General features: G+C 40.8%; 1 protein-coding gene across 1 annotated transcript in view; it reads left to right on the top strand.

The window, feature by feature from the left end:
- The window catches only part of MAP3K15 (mitogen-activated protein kinase kinase kinase 15), a 125,278-nt gene that overhangs the window by 56,039 nt on the left and 43,545 nt on the right, over positions 1-25,694 (top strand). The window contains exons 7-11 of the mRNA XM_070503239.1: positions 15,062-15,232; positions 20,007-20,119; positions 20,352-20,511; positions 23,438-23,588; positions 25,006-25,113. Of these exons, the coding sequence (XP_070359340.1) occupies positions 15,062-15,232; positions 20,007-20,119; positions 20,352-20,511; positions 23,438-23,588; positions 25,006-25,113 (703 nt within the window). The remainder of the gene's footprint in view (positions 1-15,061; positions 15,233-20,006; positions 20,120-20,351; positions 20,512-23,437; positions 23,589-25,005; positions 25,114-25,694) is intronic.

The following is a 25,694-nucleotide window of genomic DNA, read 5'->3' as shown; positions in this document are numbered from 1 at the left end:
ATTCCAATGGCATTTTCCACAGAAATAGAAAAAACAATCCTGAAATTTGAATAGAACCACACAAGACCCCAAATAGCCAAAGCAGTCTTGAGAAAGAAAAACGAAGCTGGAGGTATCACACTTCCTGGTTTCAAACTATGTTACAAACTATAGTAATCAAAACAGTATGGTATTGGCATAAACACAGACACAGAGACCAACAGAACAGAATCAAGAGCCCAGAAATAAGCCCATGTTTATACAGTCAACTAATCTTTGACAGGGGCGCCAAGAATACACAATGAGGAAAAGATAGTCTCTTCAATAAATGGTGTTGGGAAAACTAGGTATTCGCATGCAAAAGAATGAAATTGGACCCCTCTCTTACACCATACACAAAAAATTAACTTGAAATGGATTACCGACTTGAATGTAAGACCTGAAACCATAAAATTTCTGGAAGAAAACATAGGAAAAAGCTTCTTAATATTGGTCTTGGCTCTGAATTTTTGGATATGACACCATAAGCACAAGCAACAAAAGCAAAAGTAAGTGGGAGTACATCAAAGTTAAAAGCTTCTGCACAGCAAAGGAAACCATGAACAAAATGAAAAGGCAGCCTACGGAATGGGAGAAAATATTTGCAAACCATCTGTCTCAAGAGATTAATACCCAAAATATGTAAGGAACTCATACAACTCAAAATCAAAAAACCAAATAACCGGATTAAAAAATGGACAGAGGACTTGAATAGACATTTTTCCAAAGAAGACATATAAATGGCCAACAGCTATATGAAAAGGTGCTCAACATCACTAATCATCAGGGAAATGCAAATCAAAACCACAATGAGAGATCACCTCACACCCATTAGGATGGCTATTATTAAAAAGACAAGAAATAGCAAGTGTTTGTGAGGGTGTGGAGAAAACGGAACCCTTGCGTACTGTTGGTGGGAATGGAAATTGGTGCAGCCACTATGGAAAACAATATGGAGGTTCTTCAAAAAATTAAAACTAGAATTACCGTAAGATCCAGCAATGCCACTTTTGGGTATATATATAAAGTGAAAACAGCATCTCAAAGAGATATCTGTGCTCCCATGTTTACTGCAGTGTTATTCACAATAGCCAAGACATGGGAACAATCTAAATGTCCGTCAATAAGTGAATGGATAAAGAAAGTGTGGAATATATATGCAATAGAATATTATTCAGCCATAAAAAAGGAAATCCTGTCATTTGCAAAAACATGGATGAACTTGGAGGATATAATGCCAAGTAAAATAAGATAGACACAGAAAGACAAATACTGTATGATTTTTCACTTATATGTGAAATCTAAAAAAGTCAAGCTCATGGAACCAGAGTAGAATGGTTCCTGCCAGGGCTGAGGGGCAGGGGAGATGGGGAGATGTTGGTCAAAGGGTACAACCTTCAGTTATAAGATGATTAAGTTCTGAGGCTCTAACGTACAGCATGGTGACTATAGTTAATAATACTGTACTGTATACTTGAAATTTGCTAAGAGAGTAGACCTTAAGTTTTCTCATCACATATAAAATGGTAACTACGTGGGGTGATGGATGTGTTAGTTTACTCGAGGTAATCGTTTCCCAACATATATGTATATTAAATCATCATGTACAACCCCCGCAAAAAAAGATTTCAGAGTCAACATAGTAAGTTCCAGGTGACTTACTGGCTTACTCTGTAGGAATTATGGTTGTTTAAAGTAGACAAGAAAAATTACTTGTAATTTAGCCAAAAAGTTGCCCATAGCTCTCAACTGACCAAGAGTTGGTTGTCCGCAGAGCATTTAACTTTGAAATGGTTTGAGAAACATTGCAGAACCACTCTGCCGTTTATAACCAACAAAACCACGGACTGGACCACTGTGGAAGAAATGAAGATAATAGGAACTAATGACATGGTTTTAAGAATTAAATAAGAATGCCATACGAAAAAACTTAGCACAGTGCCCAGCCCATAGAAGATGCTGAATAAAAGTTAATTACCCTTCCGTTTCCCAGCGGAGAATCCCAACCACCAGTCTTATGTCATCTTCAGCAAGGGTATTTGGGGAAGGCTTCCTGAGAGGAGCTAGGATCTGGAAAGCCATTTGGAGTAAAATGTGAAACTTAGTGAATAGCTTCTGAGCTCTTCCACGTAGGAGTCCCTTGATAGAGAAACTTTGCACAAGAATAATAGAAATGGTCCCGTGCAACCTGGCCCTGTCTCATCTCCTGTGCTGTCCTCCTGGGTCGCTGACCTCCAGCCACCCTCATGTGCCTTCAGGTTTTAAGGGCGGAAGGCTATTCTCCCCTGTGGGTGTTTGCACAAGCTATTTCCTCTGTCTGGAATGCTTGTTGCTTACCTGACTCAATCTGATGATCCTTCAGGGTCTAGTTTAAGTGTCCCTTTCTGAGAGAGGTTGATATTGCAAAGAATACCAAGTCTAAAACCATGTCCCCGCTGTTATTCATTCTCATAGCACCTGCTCTTTTCCTTCCTGGCACTCACATTTCTGTGTTCACTTGTTCAATACTTATCATCCCTCCCACTAGACTGTAAGCCTGAGGGGGCAGGGGCCATGGTATACTAGGCCATTGTCTACCCCGTGCCTAATACCATTGTATCACCCACATAGTAGGTGCTCAATCAGTATTTGTTGAATGGGTGAATGAATGAATGACTAAATGATCGACTGTGGTATACAGTTGGATGAGATCCTTATAACGAGTATCTGCTACAGTTAGGGTTTGGTAGTCGAAGGCAAATCTATTGTATTTTTCTTTCTTTATATGTGTATGCATGAAAACTAAAATACCTAAGTCATATATATTCAGTGTACACAGAAAAATATAAAAAAATTACTGGTAATGCCAACTACTCAAAGATTTAAGTACAGCACAGCCCAAAGCAGGGAATTCAGAAGAGTTCAGGCCTGCATAGGCTAGGTCAGGGTCAGAGGTGATGGACGTCTTCTAGTGCGGGATCCCAGGCTGCTTTCTTTTTTTTTTTAAAGATTTTATTTTTCCTTTTTCTCCCCAAAGCCCCCTAGTACATAGTTGTGTATTTTTAGTTGTGGGTCCTTCTAGTTGTGTCATGTGGGATGCCGCCTCAGCATGGCCTGATGAGCTGTGCCATGTCCGCGCCCAGGATTCAAACTGGTGAAACCCTGGGCTGCCGAAGTAGAGCGTGCGAACATAACCATTTGGCCATGGGGCCAGCCCCCCAGGCTGCTTTTAAAGTGAGATTAGACACGGACTCAGAGGGGAATTTATCTTTCTCACAGAGGAAACACGTACCGCCTTAGTGTCGTTGACTTGTGTGTTAGTCAGGGCAGGGTAACTGCTATAACAAATAACCAAACGATTCCAGGGGCTTAACATAATGCAAGGTTATTGTCACTTTTTTCAACATTCCAATGTGGGTGTATTCCGGTTGAGTAATCTCTTCTCCAGGTGATTGCTTGAGGATCCAGTCTCTTTCCATCTTGGGGCTCTGCCCTCTGTTAGATCTCAGATCTCCTTTCAGCCAGATAAGAAAAGGGAGAGCATGGTGGATTGCCAGGGGGGTTGTGTGTGTGTTTTTTGTAATGGCTTAATTGAGATATAATTCACATAGCATACAATTACTTATTTAAAGGTACAAGTCAGTGGTTTTTAGTATATTCACAGAGTTGTACAACCATCACAGCAATTTTAGAATACTTTCATCATCCTCCCCCCCAGAAACCCCCGTAGCCATTACCAGTCATCCCCCCACCCCATTTCCCCCTAGCCTCCCTCCCCAGCCCTAAACAACCACTAATCTGTTTTGGCAGTTCCTTAACTGTTACTCCCTAGTCTCCCACCTCAGTCCCTAGCCCTAGGAAACCACTAATCTATTTTCTGTCTCTGTGAATTTGCCTTTTCTGGACATTTCATATAAAGAGAATCATATAATATGTGGTCTTCTGTGTCTGGCTTCTTTCACTTAGCATGATGTTTTCAGGGTTCATTCACGTTGTAGCATCTATCAGTACCTCATTCCTTTTGAGAATGAATAATATTCCATTGTCCTGATACACCACATTTTTTTAATTCATTTATCAGTTGATGGACATTTGAGTCGTTTCCACTTTTTGACTGTACCAGGGAGGTTTGCATGAGCCTGGTCAGGAAGTGATGTTCATTATTTCTTAGCACAGTTCATTGGCCAGAATTCAGTCTCATGGCCCAACCTAACTGCAAGGGAAGTTGGGAAATGTGGTGTGGCTGAGTGCCCAGAAAAAAAGAGAAATAGAGTTTAGTGAATACATCCTAGTGTCTGCTACAGCTTACAAATAAGGAGTAGAGTTCAGCTGGATCCATCCTTGTGGAGATCCCTGGGAATGTCGCAGCAGGACCATGAGTTTTGAGGCAAGAATTCTCTTCAGCGCTTGCCTTTGTGAGAGGGGGAAAGCCAGCCTGAGAAATGCCCAGCTCTACATCAGGGCCTGCCAGCCCACCATACAGCTCGGTCTTCACAGATCCTGCTTTGTGGTCCCAGGAGACTGGGAAAGGTTGGGATGGTGGGAGCAAGGGTGCGAGGGTTTAACAGTAGTTCTGCCCTAATATATAACTAGATCCTGTTTGTAGAGTGGGAAAACAACCATTCTGGTCTGTGTGTTTCTTTGGCTCTGGGTGTTGTTCACGCTGAAACACAGGTTGCCTCTAATTGTCCTCTTCTCCTTATGTGAATATGAGGCATCTGGCTGAAGTAGAGCACCTGCCTTCTTGTGGCGGGAGTGGATCTGTCAGGATCCAATCAGGAAACAGAAACCACTCTAAATGTTTAAAATAGGGGAAATTTAATACAGGAAATTGGTTACAAAGGTGATGGAAGAGCAGAGAAGCCAAATAGGAAATTGTGAGGCAGCTCAGAAATTAGCATCAGCAGGAAGCTGCTCACACCCCTCTCTTGGCTGGAGGGGCACAGGAAAGAGGCCATGTTACCAGAACCCAGGAGCCAGGATCACCTGGAACTATTGTGAGCCAGCCTGGTGGGAGCTAGGTCTACAGAAGAGATACAGCTGTTGCTGGAGCCACTACACCAAACAAAAAGAGGAAGAAAGTACTCTGGCTTCTTTCTTCTTCCCCTCCACCAGGCTCCCCCCACAACCCCCGCTGCTCACAGCTGGTGATCAGCTGACCTTGGAGCCTGGGAAGCAGCCTGGAGGAGTCAGCAACCCTGTGATGCAGAGCAGGGGAAAGACAGGAATGCATCTGAGGACAAACAGACCAGCGATTGGCTCAGTAGCACACAACTTTCAGAAACACTACTCAGTTTCTATGTATTTGTTAAGTCAACTTTATTAAAGTATAATTAAGGTATAACTTACATGCAATAAAATGTACCTATTCTAAGTGCACAATTTGATGAGTTTGGCCAAAGAGATACACCCATGTAACTACCACCACAATCAAGATATAGAATATTTTATCCCTAAAAGTTCCCTTTTGCCCCTTCCTAGTTACTTCCCCCCACCATCCAGCCCAGTTTGGATAATTCTGATTGACCTGTATTCTAGTTGACTGATCCTTTGTAGTGTCCAAATCTGATTGTATGCCCATTCAGTGATTTTTTTTTTTTGGTATTTATGTATTTTTCAATTCTGGGACTTCTATTCATCTGTTTTTTAGAGTTTCCAATTCTCTCACAAAATACCCTCTCTCTTCACATGTACACGTGTATTATATTTATAGAAACAATATATTTATAGTACTTGTTTTAAAGTTCTTGTCTGCTAATTTTAATAACAGAATCATCTCTGGATCTGTTTCTATTGATGATGTTTTATCTTGATTATGGGTCACATTTTCCTGCTTGTATGCATGTCTCTTAATTTTATTGTATTCCAGACATTGTATCTAAAAGTTTTGTTTATTATTCTGAATATCCTTTGTTAGGTCTGGCAATTAGCTGTATGACTCATTTGTTTTTCATTTCTCTTAGAGGATAGCTAGGTTGGGACTGGACCCTACTTTTTTTTTTTTTTTTTTTTGCTTGAGGAAAATTGTCCCTGAGCTAACATTGGTGCCAATCTTACTCTATTTTTTGTATGTAGGAATGCCACCACAGCATGGCTTAATGAGCGGTGTGTAGGTCTGTGCCCAGAATCCAAACCTGCGAACCCTGGGCCACTGAAGCAGCGTGCACAAACTTAACCACTACTCCACCGGGCCGGCCTCTGGACCCTACTTTTAATTAGCTTTAGTTCACTTGTGATTAGCCCAACCCCCAACCTCTTGCTCCTCTGCTGCCCTTTTGATCTTGTCAGTATTTGAGCAGGGAGGGTTTGGGGCTACTGTTTCTGATATCTTTAGATTCAGTTTTTGCAAGGCTCTGGAATCCAAACGCTGTGATTATGCATGTGGTATCTTTCTACTTTCAAGCCTCTCCTTCACTGTGGCTTTCTTGGCAAAATTCAGGGGGTGGGGGTGGGGCAAGAGAATTGTTACGCCAAGTACCAATTTGTTTTTGCTTGGGGACCCTTCAAGATTCCTTTCTATCCCATCAGCCCATGCTATTGTCTGAGGCTGGGCTGACTTTCTCCTTGTCCTTACAAAGTTTCTCTATCAAAGGTTCTCTCCTTCACTCTTCAGTACCTAGACCAGGCACCCAAGGATGGAAGCTGTCTCGGCTCTCTGCTCGCCTCTGAAAGATTCGTTTTTCTCTGGAATTCAGTTAATCAAGGCTTCCTTCCTTCTGTTCAGTACGAGTTTTGTATTGTCTTTGTTTTTGTTGTTACCGCAGGAGTTGAAGGCCTTTCACATTCTTCTACATCCTAATTGGAAGCAGTGGTTTTGATGGGCAACCTAAGACAAATTTTGTTCTAGAAAGGACACTGGTCTAATGAACCATTTTGCTTATTAATGCTCCGGGCTAACTTAGAAGAAAGATTTCTTGGAACTCCATTTGTCTCCTACCCTATGAACTTCTTGTAGATACACAATATGGAAAAGATAGACAGGCAGGCAGGATGGTTAGTGACAACTCAATGCTCTGGCAGATCTGTAGCTCACAGTAACCCTGCATGCAAAGTCAAACATGCTTTTCAGATGAAGAACTGAGGCACAGAAAGGGTAACTGACTTGCCTGAAATTCAAATGGGTAGTAAATGGTGTGAAAATAATCAGAATCTAGCTCTATGTGATTCCCAGTCCAATTTGTTCTGTTTTTACTCTGTTCATTTTATTGTGTAAATAATTCATGAATGTTTATAGAGTCTTGTGAAAGATTTTTAAAAATACATTTAAAGCAGTTGTCCTTCTTAATTCTAATCTCTGATCCCACTCATGTGCAGAAGTAATCTCTCTTGTCAGTTTGGTGTATATCCTTCCAGACAATTTTCTATGCATTTATATACTGTTAAAATGGGTCATACTGCAGGGTTTTAAAAATATGGAACCATACAGGAGATGTCCTGTTATTTTCTTTGTTCACTTAGCAATCAGTGCTTGGAAATCTTTCCATGTCAGTACATATGGTCCTGCTCAGTTTGTCATTCATCTAACAGACATTTATTGAGCACCTGCTATGCACCACATCTGGTTCTAAGTACTGGGGCACAGCGGTCAACAGACCAGACCAAAAGCCCCCTCCCTCTTGGAGCTTACATTCTCCAATGGGGAGAGACAATAAAAAGTAAGTAAAATTATTAAAAAAGGTTAGGGTGATAGGGAGGGCTAGCGGGGCAGGGACGTTGCAGTTACATATTGAGTGCTCAAAGAGCGAAGGAACATACCGTGTAAATATATGAGGGAAGAGCATTTCAGGTAGAGGGATCAGCACATGGAACAGCAGGGCAGCTTATGCAGCCAGAGCAGAGGAGGTGATGGGGAGTGGATGGTAAGAGATGAGGTTGGAGAAATAACTTGGAACCAGATCTTATAGAACCTTGTAGGCCATCGTAAGAAAATTGGCATTTGCTCTGAGATGGTAGCCACTGGAGAGGTTTTTTTAATCGAGGTATAGCTGACGTTTAACATTATATTAGTTTCAGGTGTGCAGCATAATGATTTGATGTGTTTTATAAAGATTGCAAAATGATCACCACAATAAGTCTAATTAGCATCCATCACCACACATAGATACAAACTTTTTTTTCTTGATGAGAGCTTTTAAGATTTACCCTCTTGGGGCCGGCCCCGTGGCCAAGTGGTTAAGTTCTTGCACTCTGCTTTGGCGGTCAAGGGTTTCGCCAGTTCGGATCCCCGGTGCAGACATGGCACCGCTTGTCAGGCCATGCTGAGGTGGCGTCCCACATGCCACAACTAGAAGGACCTACAACTAGAATATACAACTATGTACTGGGCGGCTTTGGGGAGAAATAAAAAAAAAAAGAGAAGATTGGCAACAGTTGTTAGCTCAGGTGCCAATCTTTAAAAAAAAAAAAAAAGATTTACTCTCTTAGCAATTTTTTTTTCTGCTTTATCTCCCCAAACCCCACCCTGTACACAGTTGTATATCTTAGTTGCAGGTCCTTCTAGTTGTGGGATGTGGGACGCTGCCTCAACGTGGCCTGACGAGCGGTGCCATGTCCGCGCCCAGGATCCGAACCCTGGGCCGCCGCAGCGGAGTGTGAACTTAACCACTTGGCCACGGAGCCGGCCCCTTAGCAATTTTCAAATACACAATACACTATTATTAACTATAGTCACCATGCTGTACATTACATCTCCAGAACTTATTTATTTTATAACTGGAAGTTTATACCTTTTGACCACCTTCATCCATTTCACCCACCCCCAAACCTCCACCTCTGGCAACCTGTATCTGTTCTCTGTGTCTGTGAGCTCAGTTGTTTTTTTTTTTTAGAGTCCACATATAAGTGAGATCATATGGGATTTATCTTTCTCTGACATTTCACTTAGCATAATGCCTTCAACGTCTGTCCATGTTGTCGTAAATGACAAGATTTCTTTCTTTTTTTATGGCTGAATAATTGTATATATGAGACACATTGTATATATATATACCACATTCTCTTTATTCATCTGTCAATGGACACTTAGGTTGTCTCCATATCTTGGCTATTGTGAATAATGCTGCAATGAACATGGGAGTGCAGGTTATCTCTTCGAGATAGTGATTTCCTTTCCTTTGGATATAAACTGAGGAGTGGAATAACTGGATCATATGGTGGGTTGTATTTTTAATTTTTTCAGGAACCTCCACACTGTTTCCCATGGTAGCTGCACCAATTTCCATTCCCACCAACAGTGCACAAGAGTTCCCTTTTCTACACATCCTCACCAACATTTGTTATCTCTTGTCTTTGTGATAATAGCCATTCTAACAGGTGTGAGGTAATATCTCCTTGTGGTTTTGATTTCATTTCCCTGGTGATTAGTGATGTTGAGCACCTTTTGATGTACCTATTGGCCATCTGTATGTCTTCTTTGGGAAAATGTCTATTCAGAACCTCTGCCCATTTTTTAATCAGATTGTTTAGATTTTTGCTATTGAGTTGTATGAGTTCTTTATATATTTTGGATATTAACCCCTTATCAGATACATGATCTGCATGGAGAGTTTTGAGTAGGGGAGTGACATGATCTGACTTAGAGTTTAGCGGGATTACTCTGACTGCTGTGTTGAGAATAGATTGTAGAAGGTTGAGTATGGAAGCAGGAAATGACAGGGACTTGGACCAGGGTGATAACTGTGGGAGTCATGAGGAGTGGGCTAATTTAGGGTATGGTTTGAAATAAACATCAACAGAATTTGTTGATTGAATAGAGGATGTTGGAGGAACCAAGCATGACTCCAGAGTTTTTGACATGAAAAACAGGAAGAATGGACTGGCCGTTATGAATTATAATGGAGAAGACTGTGAGAAGAACAGGTTTGATGGGACAATCAAGAGTTTGGTTTTGGACACATTAAGTTTGAGGTATTAGACATGCAAGTGAGATGCCGACAAGGCAGTTGGATATGTGAGAATTGAGTTTAGGGGAGAGCTCTGGCTGGAGATAGAAATTTGGGAGTCATCAGAATATAGATGGTTTGAAAAATCATGACACTGAGTGGTATCACCAAGGGATCTAGTGTAGTTTCAGATAAAGAGGAGAGGTCCAAGGGTTGTGCCTAGGGACATTCCAATGTTAAAAGATTAGGGAGGGGGTCGGCCCTGTGGCAGCGGTTAAGTGCGCCGCATGTTCCGCTTTGGCGGCCCGGGGTTCACCAGTTCGGATCCCGGGTGCAGACATGGCACCGCTTGGCATGCCATGCTGTGATAGGCGTCCCACATACAAAGTATAGGAAGATGGGCACAGATGTTAGCTCAGGGCCAGTCTTCCTCAGCAAAACGAGGAGGATTGGCGGCAGATGTTAGCTCAGAGCTAGTCTTCCTCAAAAAAAAAAAGATTAGGGAGATGAACAGGAACCAGAAAATTAGATTAAAGTAGAACGAAAATCAGGGAAGTGTGATGTCCTGCAAGCCAAATGAGGAAGGTAGTCCAAGGAGGAAGGAGTGCTCAACTGTTAAATGCTGCCGGTAGGTCAGATAAGACAAGGGCTGAGAATTGATCGGATTTAGCAATGACGCAGACCTACTGAATCAGAATGCCCGGGATAAGAGACACTGATGCCTGGATCCCATCTCCAGAGATTGATTTAATTGGTCTGAAGGGCAGCCTGGACACCAAGGTTTTTAAAGCTCCCCAGGTGATTTTACTGTGCAGCCAAGGTTGAGACCCCACTGTCTTAGTTATTTCCATCTCTGAAATTATGAAATGGCCTTATGGTCAGAAACAGATGTTGCTGGACTGATTAAACACAAGAGTTTTTATCTATAGGCTTGTTCTTGGATACTTTGGGATCTGAAAATGCTAAGCAGATCTGAAAACTGATTATTAACCACTAAAGGGATTAGCTATTAGCACCTGTCTTAAAGTGGCTTTTAAGCTGAAAATCTCTTTGCTTTTCATTTTTTGCAAACGTTTGACTTTTTGTTTTGTTTATCCTCAAAAGGCCTTTTGTTTTGAATAACAAGGGTATGTTTTAAGTTAATGAGAAAATTCAAGGGAAGTCTTGATGTAACTGGTCCAAAAAAAAAAAAAACCAATCAAACAAACCTGAACTCATATCAATAATTAAGCATTTAACAGAGTTAAGTACATTCTTTTCAAAGTCCTGAATGTTTCACATCTCAAAAGTTGGCTCATGAAAGATGTGGAAATTTTATTCCTCATTAAAGTTTTAATCTTTTTCACTTTCTCGCCACAAACTCTAGAAATTATTTGAATACTTTAGTAAATTTGAGTTGAGTTGATATCTGTTGGCTCTTAAAAATTAAAGAATGTCATGGGTGGGCTATTCGTCAAGAGATCTGGTTCGAAAGCTGGTAAAATTGGAGTCCATATGAAAAGGAGGAAAGATCGAATATATTAGAACAAGACCAAGGTACAAATTGGAAAAAGTCAGAGTTGAAGTACAGGCTTAATTATTGCAGGCTTCCAGAAGGACGTCAAGTGTCTAGATTAGTCCTTAACCCAGGTTGGGTTCCACGAGAGAATAAGGCCCTAAGGTATCCATTGTAGCAATTGAATGAACTCTTATGCATCCAGAATGGGGCTAGCTATGTACCATCCTTGGGAGAATTCATCATTCAAATAATCAAATAATTTTCTCTGGGGCTTAATTCTCTCACAGAACTCCAGTTGAGAAAGGCTGTTTTAGGTACTAATCTGTTTTCTTGGATGACGCAGTAGCTGTTTGAGGTACAGACTCTCAGGAAAGAAAGCAAGAAAGAGCCTGTTGCCAAGAAATTAAAAAGAATAATCTCTTTATTCATTTCTTAGAATAGTTATTAGTAAAATATACATAGGAACATCTTGTATAAATCCCAGCAATGATTTTTGGAACAGTTTAACGTGTATCCTTCCAGACTTGTGTCTGGGCACATAAATGTATAAGTAAATAGTGGTTGTTGCAAAAATAGGATCGTGTTATTCTTTTAGTTCAGCAATCTTTTTCCATGAAATGTTATAAAGGTTCTTCTATACAATTACCTGTTGATCTGCCTTTTTCTAAGGATTGCATGATATTCCATAGTTTGGTTGTTAGAAAATATGTTTCACCATTCTTCTGTTAATGGACATTTGGATCATCTCCAGTTTTTCATTATTATGAACAATGCCATAATCAACACCTTTGTTCAAAACATTTTAAATACATATTTATAAGTGTTGCTATATTATAGACTCTAGAAGTAGAATTGTTGAGTCAAGATGGGTACGTTTTCCTTTTTCGTTTTTATTATATAAATATCAAATCTACTCAAAAGTAGGGAGTACCATTATGAACCCCCATGTACCCTTTCTCCACTTCAGTACTTAGCATCACATGGCCAGTTTTGCTTCCCTCTCACCCCACCTACTCCCTCTCGTCTCAACACTGGATTTATTATGAAGCAAAGACATACCACTTTATCCATAGATATTTCAGTATGTGTCTCTAAAAGTTAAGGATACTTTTGTAAAACATAATCATGATTATATCATCATACATAAAAATTAACAATAATTCTTTAATATCAGTCTTCAAGCTTTCCCAATTGTCTCATTTTTTTTTTACAGTGGATTTGTTTGAATCATGATCTAGACAAGGTCTGTACATTTGATTGATATGATTCTTAAGTCTTTTTTGGTGTATGGGTTTGCCCTTCTCTTAGTTTCTCTTGCCCCTATTATTTATTTGTTGAAGAAGCATTTGTCCTGTAGATTTTCCACCATTCTGGATTTTGCTGATCATATCTCTGGTGTGGTTTAGTGAGTTTCTCTGTCTCTTTTCCCCCTTCGAGTTGGTAGTTAGATCTGGAGGCTTATTTCAGATTCTGGCCAGTTTTTTTGGAAAGAATACTTAATGGTTGATTGTGTACTTGATCTGGTTTCTCTCGCTTTGTGATGCTATCAGCCCTTCACAATCATTGCTTAGGTCCATTATTTCATTAGGGGTTGTAAAATGGTGATATTTGAATTCTATAATTACTTCCTGAGTTAGTAGCACAAATACTTTTAAGAGAAATTCCTACTCATCGACAACTGGGTTACCCTGGTGTACAGTTTGTATAGGAAAAGGAGGACATATGCTTGATTTTTGCCTTGATCAGTTTTCAAGAACAATGACTTGGTTCCTTAGCATCTGCCAAAGGTGACCAGTGAAGTTTTATAAGATTATTATGAATTCATCATTTTAACGTAGTTGATGTTTCAGTCCTTTATAGTTATGATTCTTCTTGATGCTCAAATTGTTCCTTCCTTCTTTAGCCAGAAAACTGGTTCAAGTTGGCTCCTGAGTCTTTTTGGTATGAGCTTAGTAACTTCTTTGTATGTTAAGATGTTCCAGGATCATTTTAGACATTTCTGGGATCAGCCATTCCTCCAAAGAGTCCTGGTTCCTTTTAGTGAGAGATGATATTTACAGACCCCAATCAGGGCTTGGAGGTCCTCATTGCTACTGAGTTGGTTGTTGTTTTGGACCTTTTCGGTAGACAGAGCAGGGAAACCACTCCATGAATTCATACTGGTGTTGCAATTCAAATTTAGGACTATAGGATTTTTACTTAACTTCTTTGATTTTTATATTTATGTCTCTTACACTCAAAAATCTGGTTCTTAATGATATTAATATCATTATTTGTTGTATTATATACTATAAATATGTAATATTTTCAAAATGCCAGTACTAATATTATCACCAACAATATGCTTACTGGAAACTACTTAAGATTTCTTTGCATTTCTATTTTTTTCCTTAGGTTACATCCTTTTAGGAAACTACAGTCAAATTACCATGTTTTAAAATCATGTGAATTAGTTTCTGTTTTGTGGGTAAGCCGTCAGCTAGATGCATAGGTTCATTTGTTTTGTTTTGCCCCAGCCACAAATTTAAATGATATGCTCATTGGCAAACAGCGTTTTTAGGGAACACTTGAAAAAATTATTTCATTTTCTTTTATCGTTATGTAAAAAAGTTACGTAGCTTCAAAGTCAAATTCCAAGAAGTGTCACCCCATCCCTGTCCCTTCCCTCATGTTTTCTCCTTCCACCTATTGGAAGCCACTTTTTTACCTTTTGGTTTATCCTTCCATTTTGAAGAAATAAAAGCATGTACATATATTTATTCACGTCCTCCCTTTTCTTAAATAAAAAGGTAGCATTCTGGGCACAGTATTCAACACCTTGCTTTTTTTGTCTTAATATATTCTGTAGATCTCTCCATAGCAGTATTATATAGAAATTGTTTCATTTCTTTTTATAAATGTTTAATGTTTTGTGTTACGATATGACTATGACTATCATTACTATAGCTGATTTAATCAGTCCCCACTACTGATGGACATTTGCTTTCAAACCTTCCCAGGAACACTTTTCATATTTCACAGCCACAAGCTCAGGTTATTTTGTGGCAAAAATTATTTTAACAACTGTCTAAGGAATCCATTTTCTATGTATAAAATGAAAATTTTATCATATAATCTAATAATAGAGAAGACTGTGGTTTGTGAACATAGAAGTAATTTTCTGAATTTCTTGTTCCGGTGGGTATAATAATGAGATAGGAAAACAGGAATTACCAGGGTCCTTTCCCATTTGTAGATGACAAGGCATTTCAGGTCAGGGAATGTCAGGATACGTTTGAGTTCATCTTGGCTTTCTGAATATGGGGGCCCTGCCGCTTTTCCAAAAGAACCTTTTGTCAAAGTGTTTCATCCTCCTGATTCAGGCTTAGCTTCTGAAATTCTTGCACTCCATCCAGCTGCAGGAGGCTTTTTCTCTCTTTCCATTGATCTGCATATGCTTTCAACCTCAGTCTAGGGCTAAATTAAAGAGAAGGGATCAAGTAGGGTTTGAGTATGACTGTATGAGATTTATTGGTGTGGATCTTAAGCAGTTGTTGTATTTGAATATGAAAAATGAAATATAATTTAGATTTTTTTTTTCCTGCTAAAGCACAGTGTCCTTATGCCCTCCCTTCACGGAATGAATGCACGTATACTCCCATGTCCTGATTCAGATGTTCATGATCTTGTTACACGAATCTTTCAGGAGAAATAGTGCAGGCGACCGTGGGAAGGCTCTGCAGGTCATGCTCCAGGTTCTGCAGAGCTGTGACCGCCCGGCCCCTGACATGTTCTGCCTGTGTGGGAGGATCTACAAGGACATCTTCCTGGATTCAGACTGCAAAGATGATGCCAGCCGAGACAGTGCCATTGAGTGGTAAGTCCTCAGCCCTAGTCAGTAGCAAAGAACAGAATTGCAGAGGCTAAGGATCCAGATCTTTTTCCCTACATGTGTGTGTCTTTCTGTCTGCTTACAGTGGAAAAAAAAAATACCATAAATGTGGCTTGGGAATTTCCATATTCCTTTTTCCAGAAGGAAACTATTAGAAACAGGGTTTTCTACTGGTGACATTCTTCCCACAAGTTCACTCATTTATAAGGGCAAGAAGGAGGCTCAGCACACTCCTTCCTAGCTACTCCTTCCAGAACCTTGTTCCACTGCCATCATCAGGGCATTATCTTCTTAGTGAGCTGTTCATTCCTTCATTTATTTATTCACGTATTCAACAAATGTTTATTGAGAGTTTACTGTGTGCCAGAACTTTTCTAGATGGTGGGGATAAAGACACAGCAGACTTGAATCCCTGCCCTCATGGACCTTACATTGCTGGTGAGAGAAGGCAGATAAAGTAAAATGTTTAGGGTGTCAGCTCATGGTGAGCGCTATGGGGAAAAGTTGGGGAGGGAGAAAAGGAGGCTTGGGAGGAGTCGTCTGCAATTTGAGATAGGGTGGTCAGTGAAGGCGAAAACAGATGTGAAGGTGGTAAGGGAAGGAGCCCTGCAGATAACTGGAGCAAGTGTTCCAGGGAGAGGGGACAGCAAGGGCAAAGACTTTCTGGGCATACTCAAGGATGGTGAGGTGTGAGCAAAGGCTGAGTGACGAGAAATGGGAGAACCTTATACTCTGTCTGAGTGAGATGACACAACACTGGAGTGTTCTGGGTAGAGGAGATCTGACGTGTTTTAACAGGAGTACTCTCACTGTTATGCAAAGAATATATTTTATGGGGTGTATCAGCTATCGATTGCTGCATAACAAGCAATCCCAAACTTAGTGGCTTCAAACAACGATTTACAATTTCTCATGATTCTGTGGATTGGCCGGGCAGTTTCTCTGCTGGTTCCATGTGGGCTCACTCCTAAACTTGTAGTCACCTGGAAGGTCAGCAGGGCTGGAAGGTCCAAGATGGCCTCACCCACATTTGGTGGCTGGTGCTGGCTGTTGGTGGTGAGCCCCAATTCTTTGCCATGTGGTTCTAATGCTGGGAGACCAGCTTTCCTATGTGGATGGGCAGCATTGTAAGAGAGCGAAGCAAAGGTGGAAGCCACAAAGCCTCTTGAAGCATAAGATCTGGAATTCACACGAGGACAGTTCTGCCACATGCTGTTGGTTAAAGCAAATCACATGGCCAGCCCAAATTCAAAGGGGTGGAGAAATAGACTCTGCCTGTGGGTAGGAGAAGTGGCAAAGTCTCATCACAAAGGTGCGAGCGTAGTGGAATGGGAGGAATTCGTGGGCGTTAAATGGTTACCACAGGGACAAGGGCAGAGCAGGAAACAGGAGACTACAGGCATACCTCGGAGATATTGCAGGTTTGGTTCCAGACCCCTGCAATAAAGCAAATATTGCCATAAAGTGAGTCACATGAATTTTTGTTTCCATGTGCATATAATGGTTATGTTTACACTGTACTGTAGTCTATTAAGTGTGCAATAGCATTGTGGCTAAAAAAACAATGTGTATACCTTAATTAAAAAATACTTTATTGCTAAAAAATGCTAACCATCGTCTGAGCCTTCAGCACCAATAGACTTGCTCCATGCAGGGTTGCCACAGACCTTCGGTTTGTTAAAAAACGCTGTATCTGAGAAGCGCAATAAAGCGAAGCTCAATAAACTGGGTTTTGCCTGTATTGCAGTAATCTAGGGGAGAGCTGAAGTGGTTGAGCCAGGATGGTAGTGACAAAAATGGTAAGTCAGAACCTGGGTATATTTTGAAGGCAAAGCCAACAGCTCACATCATCCACTTCCATCACAAGAGCTCTTGGAATTGCTATTGCGCTCCCAGTTAATTCTAACTGCTGCTTCTCTCTCTCTCTTTGTTCTCCTTCCATACATGCTGGAGGCTCTGTCCTCCACTCTCTACTCTCCATCCACACACTCTTCCCTAGTGATCCTAGTCACTCCCACACCTTGGGAGCTTTAGCTGGAGGTCTGCAGCCCAAACTCCATCCTATGTGGCCCCACATTGCCCCCTCTTTGCCTACCTGTTCTACCTCAAGATGGTGCTGGTATTTAAGACTCAACAGTCCAAGGCTGAAGTCATTTCCTTTTCTCCACAAGGGATGGCTTCCAATATCTTGCTTTCTCACTGCCATTCTTTAGCTTCCTAGGCATACACTGTTGGTTAATGTTTGATAACTTTCACTCATTTATCTCCTCATACTGTCACTTCCCAATTCCAGCCCTTCTGTGAGTCTTCCCTCACTGTCTGCCAATCTTTTCCCATCACCACCACCCCCAACCAGCACCATGTTTCTTACTTTCTTGCCAGGAATGTTCTAACGGTGTCCCAAGTAGGCTCTCTGCTTGGTGTCTCAAAAGTCTATCCTTCATAGACTGACAGCTCACTCCCACTAAAGCTCAAAGACCCACCGTGGTTCCCCACTCCCTATTAAATAAAAGATCAAACTCTTAGATCACCATTATAGGTTCTCTGAAAACTTTCTCCAACCCGCCCCTGGCCCTGTTTCCTGCTACCTGATATATGTCCAACTAAACCGAAGTTCCTTAGGAGCTCCCCAAACTCCCATCTCTGCACCTGCCATTTTCTATGCTGGGGGTTCCCTTTCTAAATCATTGCTATACAATTCTATGCATCTTCATGCCATATCTCAAGTCTCTAGAGGTGGCGCTGTATGTCTTCTGTGAGTCCTTCTAGACGGGTTTGTGTGGTTTTAGGATCTTAATCACATTCACGGTTATATTTGCACTAATTCGATGTGGATCTTATCACTTCTGCCATAGTATAGGCTCTGAGAGGGCAGAGACCTTGTTTTAGTCTTAGTTAACCCCAAGTAGTACCTAATGCACAGTATGGTGGAGAGGAGTTACTCAGGGTGTTGAAGGGAAGGGAAAGGAAGAGAAATTAACATCTGGTAGAGCCAAAATAGGAAGCTGTGTTCCCACCACGGTGGCTGAGAATTCAGCCCCCAGCTCATGAAATTACTGCCTGTGGCTCTTTCAAGAAAGTTGCAGGAGTCTTTCTCCATCCCCTTCAGAAGGTAGTGGCAGTGGGTACAGGAGCAAATGAAGCTTCATCTCCTGGTCAGGGCCTGTTGGCTCTGGTGAGACCTTGGAGATTGTCTAACCCTGGCCTTTAGGTACAGATGTGGAACGTGCAGCCTGGGGAGGTGAGAGGCTGGTCCAAGGTTACAGGGCTGGTCCAAGGTTACAGGGCTGGTCAGAGGCAAACCTGGGACTGACACCCTGACTTTGAGTTCAAGTCTTGTCTGCCAGTAAGCTGGGCCCGTTTGATTTAAGGATAAGTGGCATAGAGAAATTACCCTCTCTGTCCTCTTTCCGGATAAGTTTTCATAGTAAAAGAAAATGAAAAAGATCAAATACAGTAGATTATGAAATTTAAAATCCCCAAAACATACAGGGGGAAAAGGCTTTCAATTTTATTGGAATTTTGTTCGCTGAGGTTGGAAAGACTTTCCTGATGTCCTCTGGTCCATCTGAAGATACTTGTATGATGCCAAAAATTCATAAAACCAGATTTTAACTGACTTAAATAAGTTTTCCCTTCCACAAGTAATATTTTGCTGGTGTTTAATTCTCTTGTTGTCGTGAGTTATAAAATTACACCTGATTTGTAAGTCCTTGATGTGAACTGTGCCACTTAAAGACATTTTTGTGTCATTGATTGAATTCTTTTTTTCCCAATCATGATAGACATACTCACTCATGGAAGAGAAAGAAACTTCTTATGTATAGAAAAAAAATAAGAGAATTAAAAATGACACTGTTGACCTTTTGGTGTAAAAATGGTATTCTCAGTTTTGGCTCTTGTTCTTTATTCTAATGTAATTAGATCCCTGCCTCTGCTGTCACTTTATGTCGCTGCTCTTATGGCTCTTTGGGATCCAGGATTCTGACTTCATACATGAAAAAATGATTCCATTTTGTCATATAAGCAAACAAACGGCCTGCAGAGAAATAGCCTACAATTGTGCGATTTCTACATAATAAAAGCTCAATGTACAAATGGAGTCTGACTTTATTTTTACTTTTATTTTTTTTTTTTTTGAGGGAGATTAGCCCTGAGCTAACTGCTGCCAATCGTCCTCTTTTTGCTGAGGAAGATTGGCCCTGAGCTAACATCCGTGCCCATCTTCCTCTACTTTATATGTGGGACGCCTACCACAGCATGGCATGCCAAGCTGTGCCATGTCCGCACCCAGGATCCGAACCGGGGAACCCCAGGCCGCCAAAGCGGAACATGCGCACTTAACCGCTGTGCCACCGGGCCAGCCCGTGGAGTCTGACTTTAAAAATGATATTTAGACATCAAATTGTGGTCTATTTCTGCAGATAGGATTCTAATAGGTTTTAAATTTCTTTTGAATACTTTAATATGGTTTCCTTATTTTATACAATGATCGTGGTTTTTATAATAAAAATATAAACCTTAAGAAGAAAAGTTTGGAAACTTCCTAGTGTAAGTTATTGTGTTGCTATTATGACATTTTTTGAAAGTTATTTGAGTGCTGCATATAGCTACTTGTAAACATGGGGGGAGCTGGAAAACAATAATTAGATAAGTAAAAATTTTCATGAGAAGGTTGGTTTCTACCGTTACTTATGCATTTTTTTCTTCTACCATAATAAGATGATATAATAAGAATTTGGTTGTTCTGTAATTATAGGTATCGCAAAGGGTTTGAGCTCCAGTCATCTCTTTATTCAGGAATTAACCTTGCGGTTCTGCTGATAGTTGCTGGACAACAATTTGAAACCTCCATGGAACTAAGGAAAATAGGTAAAGCTATTCATTATTGCAGATGTTGGTGCTTTGGTAACACAAGTTCAGCATTAAAAATTATGTTCAAATAACTCACATTATGTTTCAAAAGGAACAATTACTCTCTGATAGCACACCTGTGACAGTAGCCAAAATAAAATGCCCACTTTTTCCTCTATTTAAGGCTTGTATAATATGATAGAAACTAGAAAGATTTTTCCTAACTTTATCTTAAATTCAAATTCTTAAGGTGTCCGACTGAACAGTTTGTTGGGAAGAAAAGGGAGCTTGGAGAAAATGAACAATTACTGGGATGTGGGTCAGTTCTTCAATGTCAGCATGTTGGCCAGTGACGTTGGGAAGGCCGTCCAGGCAGCAGAGAGGTTGTTCAAACTGAAACCTCCAGTCTGGTGAGTGATGTCTGTGTGTCGTCATCACCAATCTCAATATCTGATCTTGTTCGGAAATGTTTTCCCCAGGGAGAAAAGGTGTAAATGCAAAAAATACTAACAATTTGCTGTGTTTCTCCTTCTGACTTCTTCATTAAAGCAAAGCGAGAGCAGAAAGACCAGCTCTGAGAGTTCAGTTGGTTTTCCGTGAAGGGAGGGAAAGACGTAGAGACAGACACCTACACAATCAGCATACATCCCTACATGCAGTATCTCCAAGATGAAACTCTCAATCCTGTTAATTTCTTTAGGTCATCTAGGTCCTCAAGAGCAAAACAGTCTTTGGTGCCGGTACGTATCGTGCATTTGTGAGAAAGCAGATAGTGAAGCTAAAAGCACACCAAGAAAATGATGATGCTCATCAAAAATGAAAGTTGGAACAAGAAAATGGTGGCACAACAGTGGCCCTAGGTTATCCCATTGTACAGCCATTAAAATGTGCAAGAAAGAATACTTGGAGACCTGGAAATGTGTGCATGGTTTATCATAGAATAAGAAAAGCCAGTTGCAGGATATATTTTTCTATATCAGTGGTTCTCCTACCTTGGTGTGTATCAGAATCACCTGTGTTGATTAAAATATAGGTTGCTGGGCCCACCCTTAGGATTTCTGGTCCAAAAGGTCTAGAGTGGGGCCTGATAATTCCCATTTACAAATTACAAGCTGATGCTGCTGGTTTGGGGACCACACTTTGAGAACCACTGTTCTGTATGGATTCATTTTAGTTAAAAATCTATGTTTGGCATGTGACTCAGAGGAAGGTCTGGGAGGAATGGGCAGTAGCTGACTTCCCCGATAGACACTAAACTGTGTTAGAATTGTGGTTATCTTATTAATCGCTAAGGGCTCATAATAGATGCTTGGTAGATATTTGTGTAATTAACGAATGATGAATTTTCTTCAAAGTATTGACTGTGGTTATCTCAGGGAAGTAGCCTTATAAGAAGTTTTTAATCTGTTTTTTTCCTTTTCTCTATTTTCTGATTTGTATTAAATGAATTTGGGTTACTTGCATAATTTTAAAGATTTTATTTTTAACAATCTGTGTTCCTCTGCCCCCTCTTATTTCCCAGCTCAGTGGGCCAGTCTGGACTCCAAGGGGTAGGAATCTCTCCAGTCGTATCTGGTTAGACCTCATTTCTTCCCAGTCTGAAGGACTTAAATTTGGTCCTCAAACCATATATCTTGAAAGTTTTCTGAGGCTGAGAGAACACAGAGGCACGCTGAGCTTCCAGCCTTCCTGGAGTGGCTGCTGTTTCCAGAATTCTAATTTTAAGATGCATTGCTGCATCTGAACCAGACAGAGCTGACTCCATGGAGAGGAGGCCTGAGGCTTTGATACGTTCCCATTATATCAGCACCTAGACTGACTTATAGTGTTGGTACCTATTGCTGTCGGTCCAAGACCACCCTGAAGTTCGTGATTCACTAGAACTCACAGAACTCAGAAATTGGTTATACTCGTGGTTATGGTTTATTACAGTAAAAGTGGACAGATTAAAATCTTCAAAGGCAAAAGGCACTTAGGGCAGAGTCCAGGGGAGACAGACACTGTCCTCTCCCAGTGGAGTCATATAGACAGTGCTTAATTCGCCCAACAATGATGTGTGACAACATGTACAATGTAACACCAACCAGGGAAGCTCACCAAGCCTTAGTGTCCAGTGTTTTTACTGGGGGTCAGTCATGTATGCATGGAGCACCCATGTAGCTGACCTTAGTCACTGAGTCCCCAGCCGCTCTGGAGATCACACTGATACAGCATGGCCCAAGGCCCCCACCATGAATCATATTGTTAATATAAGCTCTCTGGCATGGCCCAAAGCCCCAGGTAAACAAAGACACTCTTATCAGGCAAAATATCCCAAGGGCTTAAAGGTGATCTCCCAGAAGCCAGTCAAGGGCAAGACCTTTCTTTGGAATATGTAGCATTTGGACAACCCAGGCCTGCTGAGTTAATCCTTTACTGCACGCACCCAAGCAAGTCAGAGTCTAGCTGATCTGCCTTCCCAAGATAGCTCCAGATTTTATCCTCAAAGGGCAAAATAATACTCTGATGCTTTCGGATGAACCATCCCCCTTCACTACCAGAGAGGACATGACCACCACTGCCTGGCAATCATGTTTCATAAAGTTTGATTTGCCTGAAGATGATAAAGTTGTGGTGAGATTCGAGACCTCATAAACTCAGAATCTACCTGGTCAGACCTAATTTTTTAAAAAAAGAAAAGACATGAGTTTCACGTTAGTGATTGCTAGGGGCCAAGGAGGGGATGGAGATGGGAGAGAGGTAGGCGTGGCTATAGAAGAGAAACATGAGGGATCCTTGTGGCAATGGAAATGTTTTCTATCTTGACTGTATCATTGTCAGTATCCTGGTTGTCATATGTTCTAGAATTTTACAAGATGTTACCATGGAGGTAAACCAGGCTGAGGGTACATGGGATCTCTTTGTATTGTTTCTTACAACTATATGTAAATCTACAATTACCTCAAAATAAAAAGTTTGATTAAAAAAGAAAAAGACGATGGGTCTGAAATTTTGTCATTTTGTAATTGCTTTGAGTTTCAAACTACTTGCTCTTGTTATTTAAGACAGTTATCAAATGCTTGCCAGTCTCTACGCTTTGAACACCATGTACCAAAATTGAAGTTTAGTCCAATGTTGGCAAAAAGCCAATGTGGTATGATTTTGTTGGACAAGCTTATTTTGTCCACTGTTTGGGTTTCTTTTAATTAAGTATGTGGCTGCCAGATGATTAAGAAGCACTCACTACACGATATGAATTTAAGTAAATAAAGCTTTTGGGAAACTTCTTTTAAAGGGAGTAGAATTAAATTCAGTTTCTTTGGAAATCTAATTTCTTGGTGCTTGTGATTTTTCCAGGTACCTGCGATCATTAGTTCAGAACTTATTATTAATTCAGCGCTTCAAGAAACCCATTATCGAACATTCACCCAGGCAAGAACGGCTTAACTTCTGGTTAGATATAATTTTCGAGGCAACAAACGAAGTTACTAATGGACTCAGATTTCCAGTAAGATATCCTAATCCATTTCTTTAAGATAAAGAAACTGAGGATTGGTGCTATCTAATTGTTGAATACTCTGAAAGGAAGAAAACCTTAGAGTAATTGAAAATGTTAGGATATCCCTCAATCATATGTAAAATCAGCCAGGGATCGATCAACTCACTAGAAAGTTGGCTATGTTCTCTAAAATAGTAGTTCTCAACTGGGAGTGACTTTGTCCCCCAGAGGACATTTAGCAACGTCTGGAGACATTTTTGGTTGTCACAACTGTGGGGAAGGTGTTGAGACTGGCAGCTAGTGGAGTAAAAGCCAGGGACGCCGCTGAAGATCCCACAGTGCACAGGACAGGCCTCCCACAACACAGAATGATCCAGCCCTAAATGTCAGTAGTGCCGAGCTGGAGAGACCCTGCTCGAACACAGTGCAGTCCTCATTGTGAAATTGTGGAATTCGAAGCTGTGTCCTATTGAGCTTTGGTTTGCCTCCGATGCCACTAATTAATTTTAAAACTTTACTGGAAAGCAAAATTGCTTTTAGCTCTTCATTGAGCTTTTGTTTCAATTTTATGACCATCTTATAAGGAGTCATAAGTAAGATATCTCAGCATCCTGGAAACTGAACTTCGGATAATTGTGTTTCATATTTATGCCGTGAGATTTTGTGGGAACATGTGGTGTTCAAGAATTTCATTAAACATCTAATAAAAGATTAAGTTGTTTGAAATGATTATAATAATGATTTTGTTCCTGGGTAATAAGTTTTAAAATCTTCTTTTAATTATGAAATACTTCAAATTTACTGAAAGGTACCAAAAAATAACGGAACAGACGCTTGTGTAACCTCTGCCCAGGTTTAGCAATCTTTAACATGTTGCTTTATTTGCTTTGGAAATTCATTCTCTCTTTATCTCCCTCCCCCACTTTCTTCCCCTCTCCTCTCCCTCCCTCCCCCTACCCCAACAAAATAAAACATTACCTATGGGATGTCACCTCTCTTTTCATCCCCTTGCATTTTTTATAGACTTGGTACCTACCTGCGGATCATCCAGTTTACTTCCTCATTTCTCTCAAACACTGTAGCCTTCCTCTTTCTTCTCTGTCACCAACTCAGGCAGGCCTTTCTTGGCTACCCTGTCTAAAGAAGTGCCCCCTCCTTTATTCCACTTTATTTTCCTCAGAGCTCTGTATGATGTTGTGTTGCTTATCCCTGTCTGTTTGTTAGTCCATCTGCCCCATCAGAGCATAGACCTCCCGTAGGCAGGGCCTTCTGTTGTGGGCTGTGTATGTACAGGGCCTAGAGCAGTGTTGGCTCGCAGTAGGTACATGGTGAGTATTTGTGGGGTACAGAGCTTTCACTTCCTTCCTGGGCAGGGGAACCTCTGTGTTATATTGCCACGCATTACAGAAATCTGGTCTTCTTTCAGGTTCTGGTGATAGAACCAACCAAAGTCTACCAGCCTTCGTACGTCTCTATAAACAATGAAGCTGAGGAGAGGACGGTTTCTCTGTGGCATGTCTCACCCACGGAAATGGTAGGGGAAAACTCACAACAGCTCTCTCCTTATTCTGTGTTATTTAATCAAAGATTCAGTTTTCAAGTAGGAGAGTCTATGTTGTAGTATTCGAAGGAACAGGCATTTGTGGCTAACTTCTGAATTACGGGAATGTATGAGAGAGTATAATCACAGATGAAAGAAAGGAAGCAGGTTTTCCCATTGTAGGTATGTCTGTATTATACATGTGTGTGTATATATGTGTGTGTGTTTGTGTGTATATACATATGATTGAAGATAGGCTTGTTTTGGGGGAGTTTTTTTGCTGAGGAAGATTAGCCCTGAGCTAACATCTGTGCCAGTCTTCCTCTGTTTTGTATTTGGGTTGCTGCCACAGCATGGCTGATGAGTGGAGTAGGTCTGTGCCCAGGATCTGAACCCAGGCTGCTGAAGCAGAGTGTGCCAAACTTAACCACTACACTACAGGCCTGGCCCCTATATAGGCTTGTTTTTAAAGCTAAACCATAAGGAGTGAATAAAGAATAAAGGGAATGTCCCTCCAAATCCCCCCAATGATTTGGTGGATATCTACCTAAACCTTTCTCTAAACTCAACTCACT

The sequence above is a fragment of the Equus asinus genome, chromosome X (assembly GCF_041296235.1).
Source record: "Equus asinus isolate D_3611 breed Donkey chromosome X, EquAss-T2T_v2, whole genome shotgun sequence".
Lineage (NCBI taxonomy): Eukaryota > Metazoa > Chordata > Mammalia > Perissodactyla > Equidae > Equus > Equus asinus.
The sequence above is the reverse complement of the archived record's forward strand: the minus strand, read 5'-3'. Positions and strand labels throughout refer to the sequence as shown.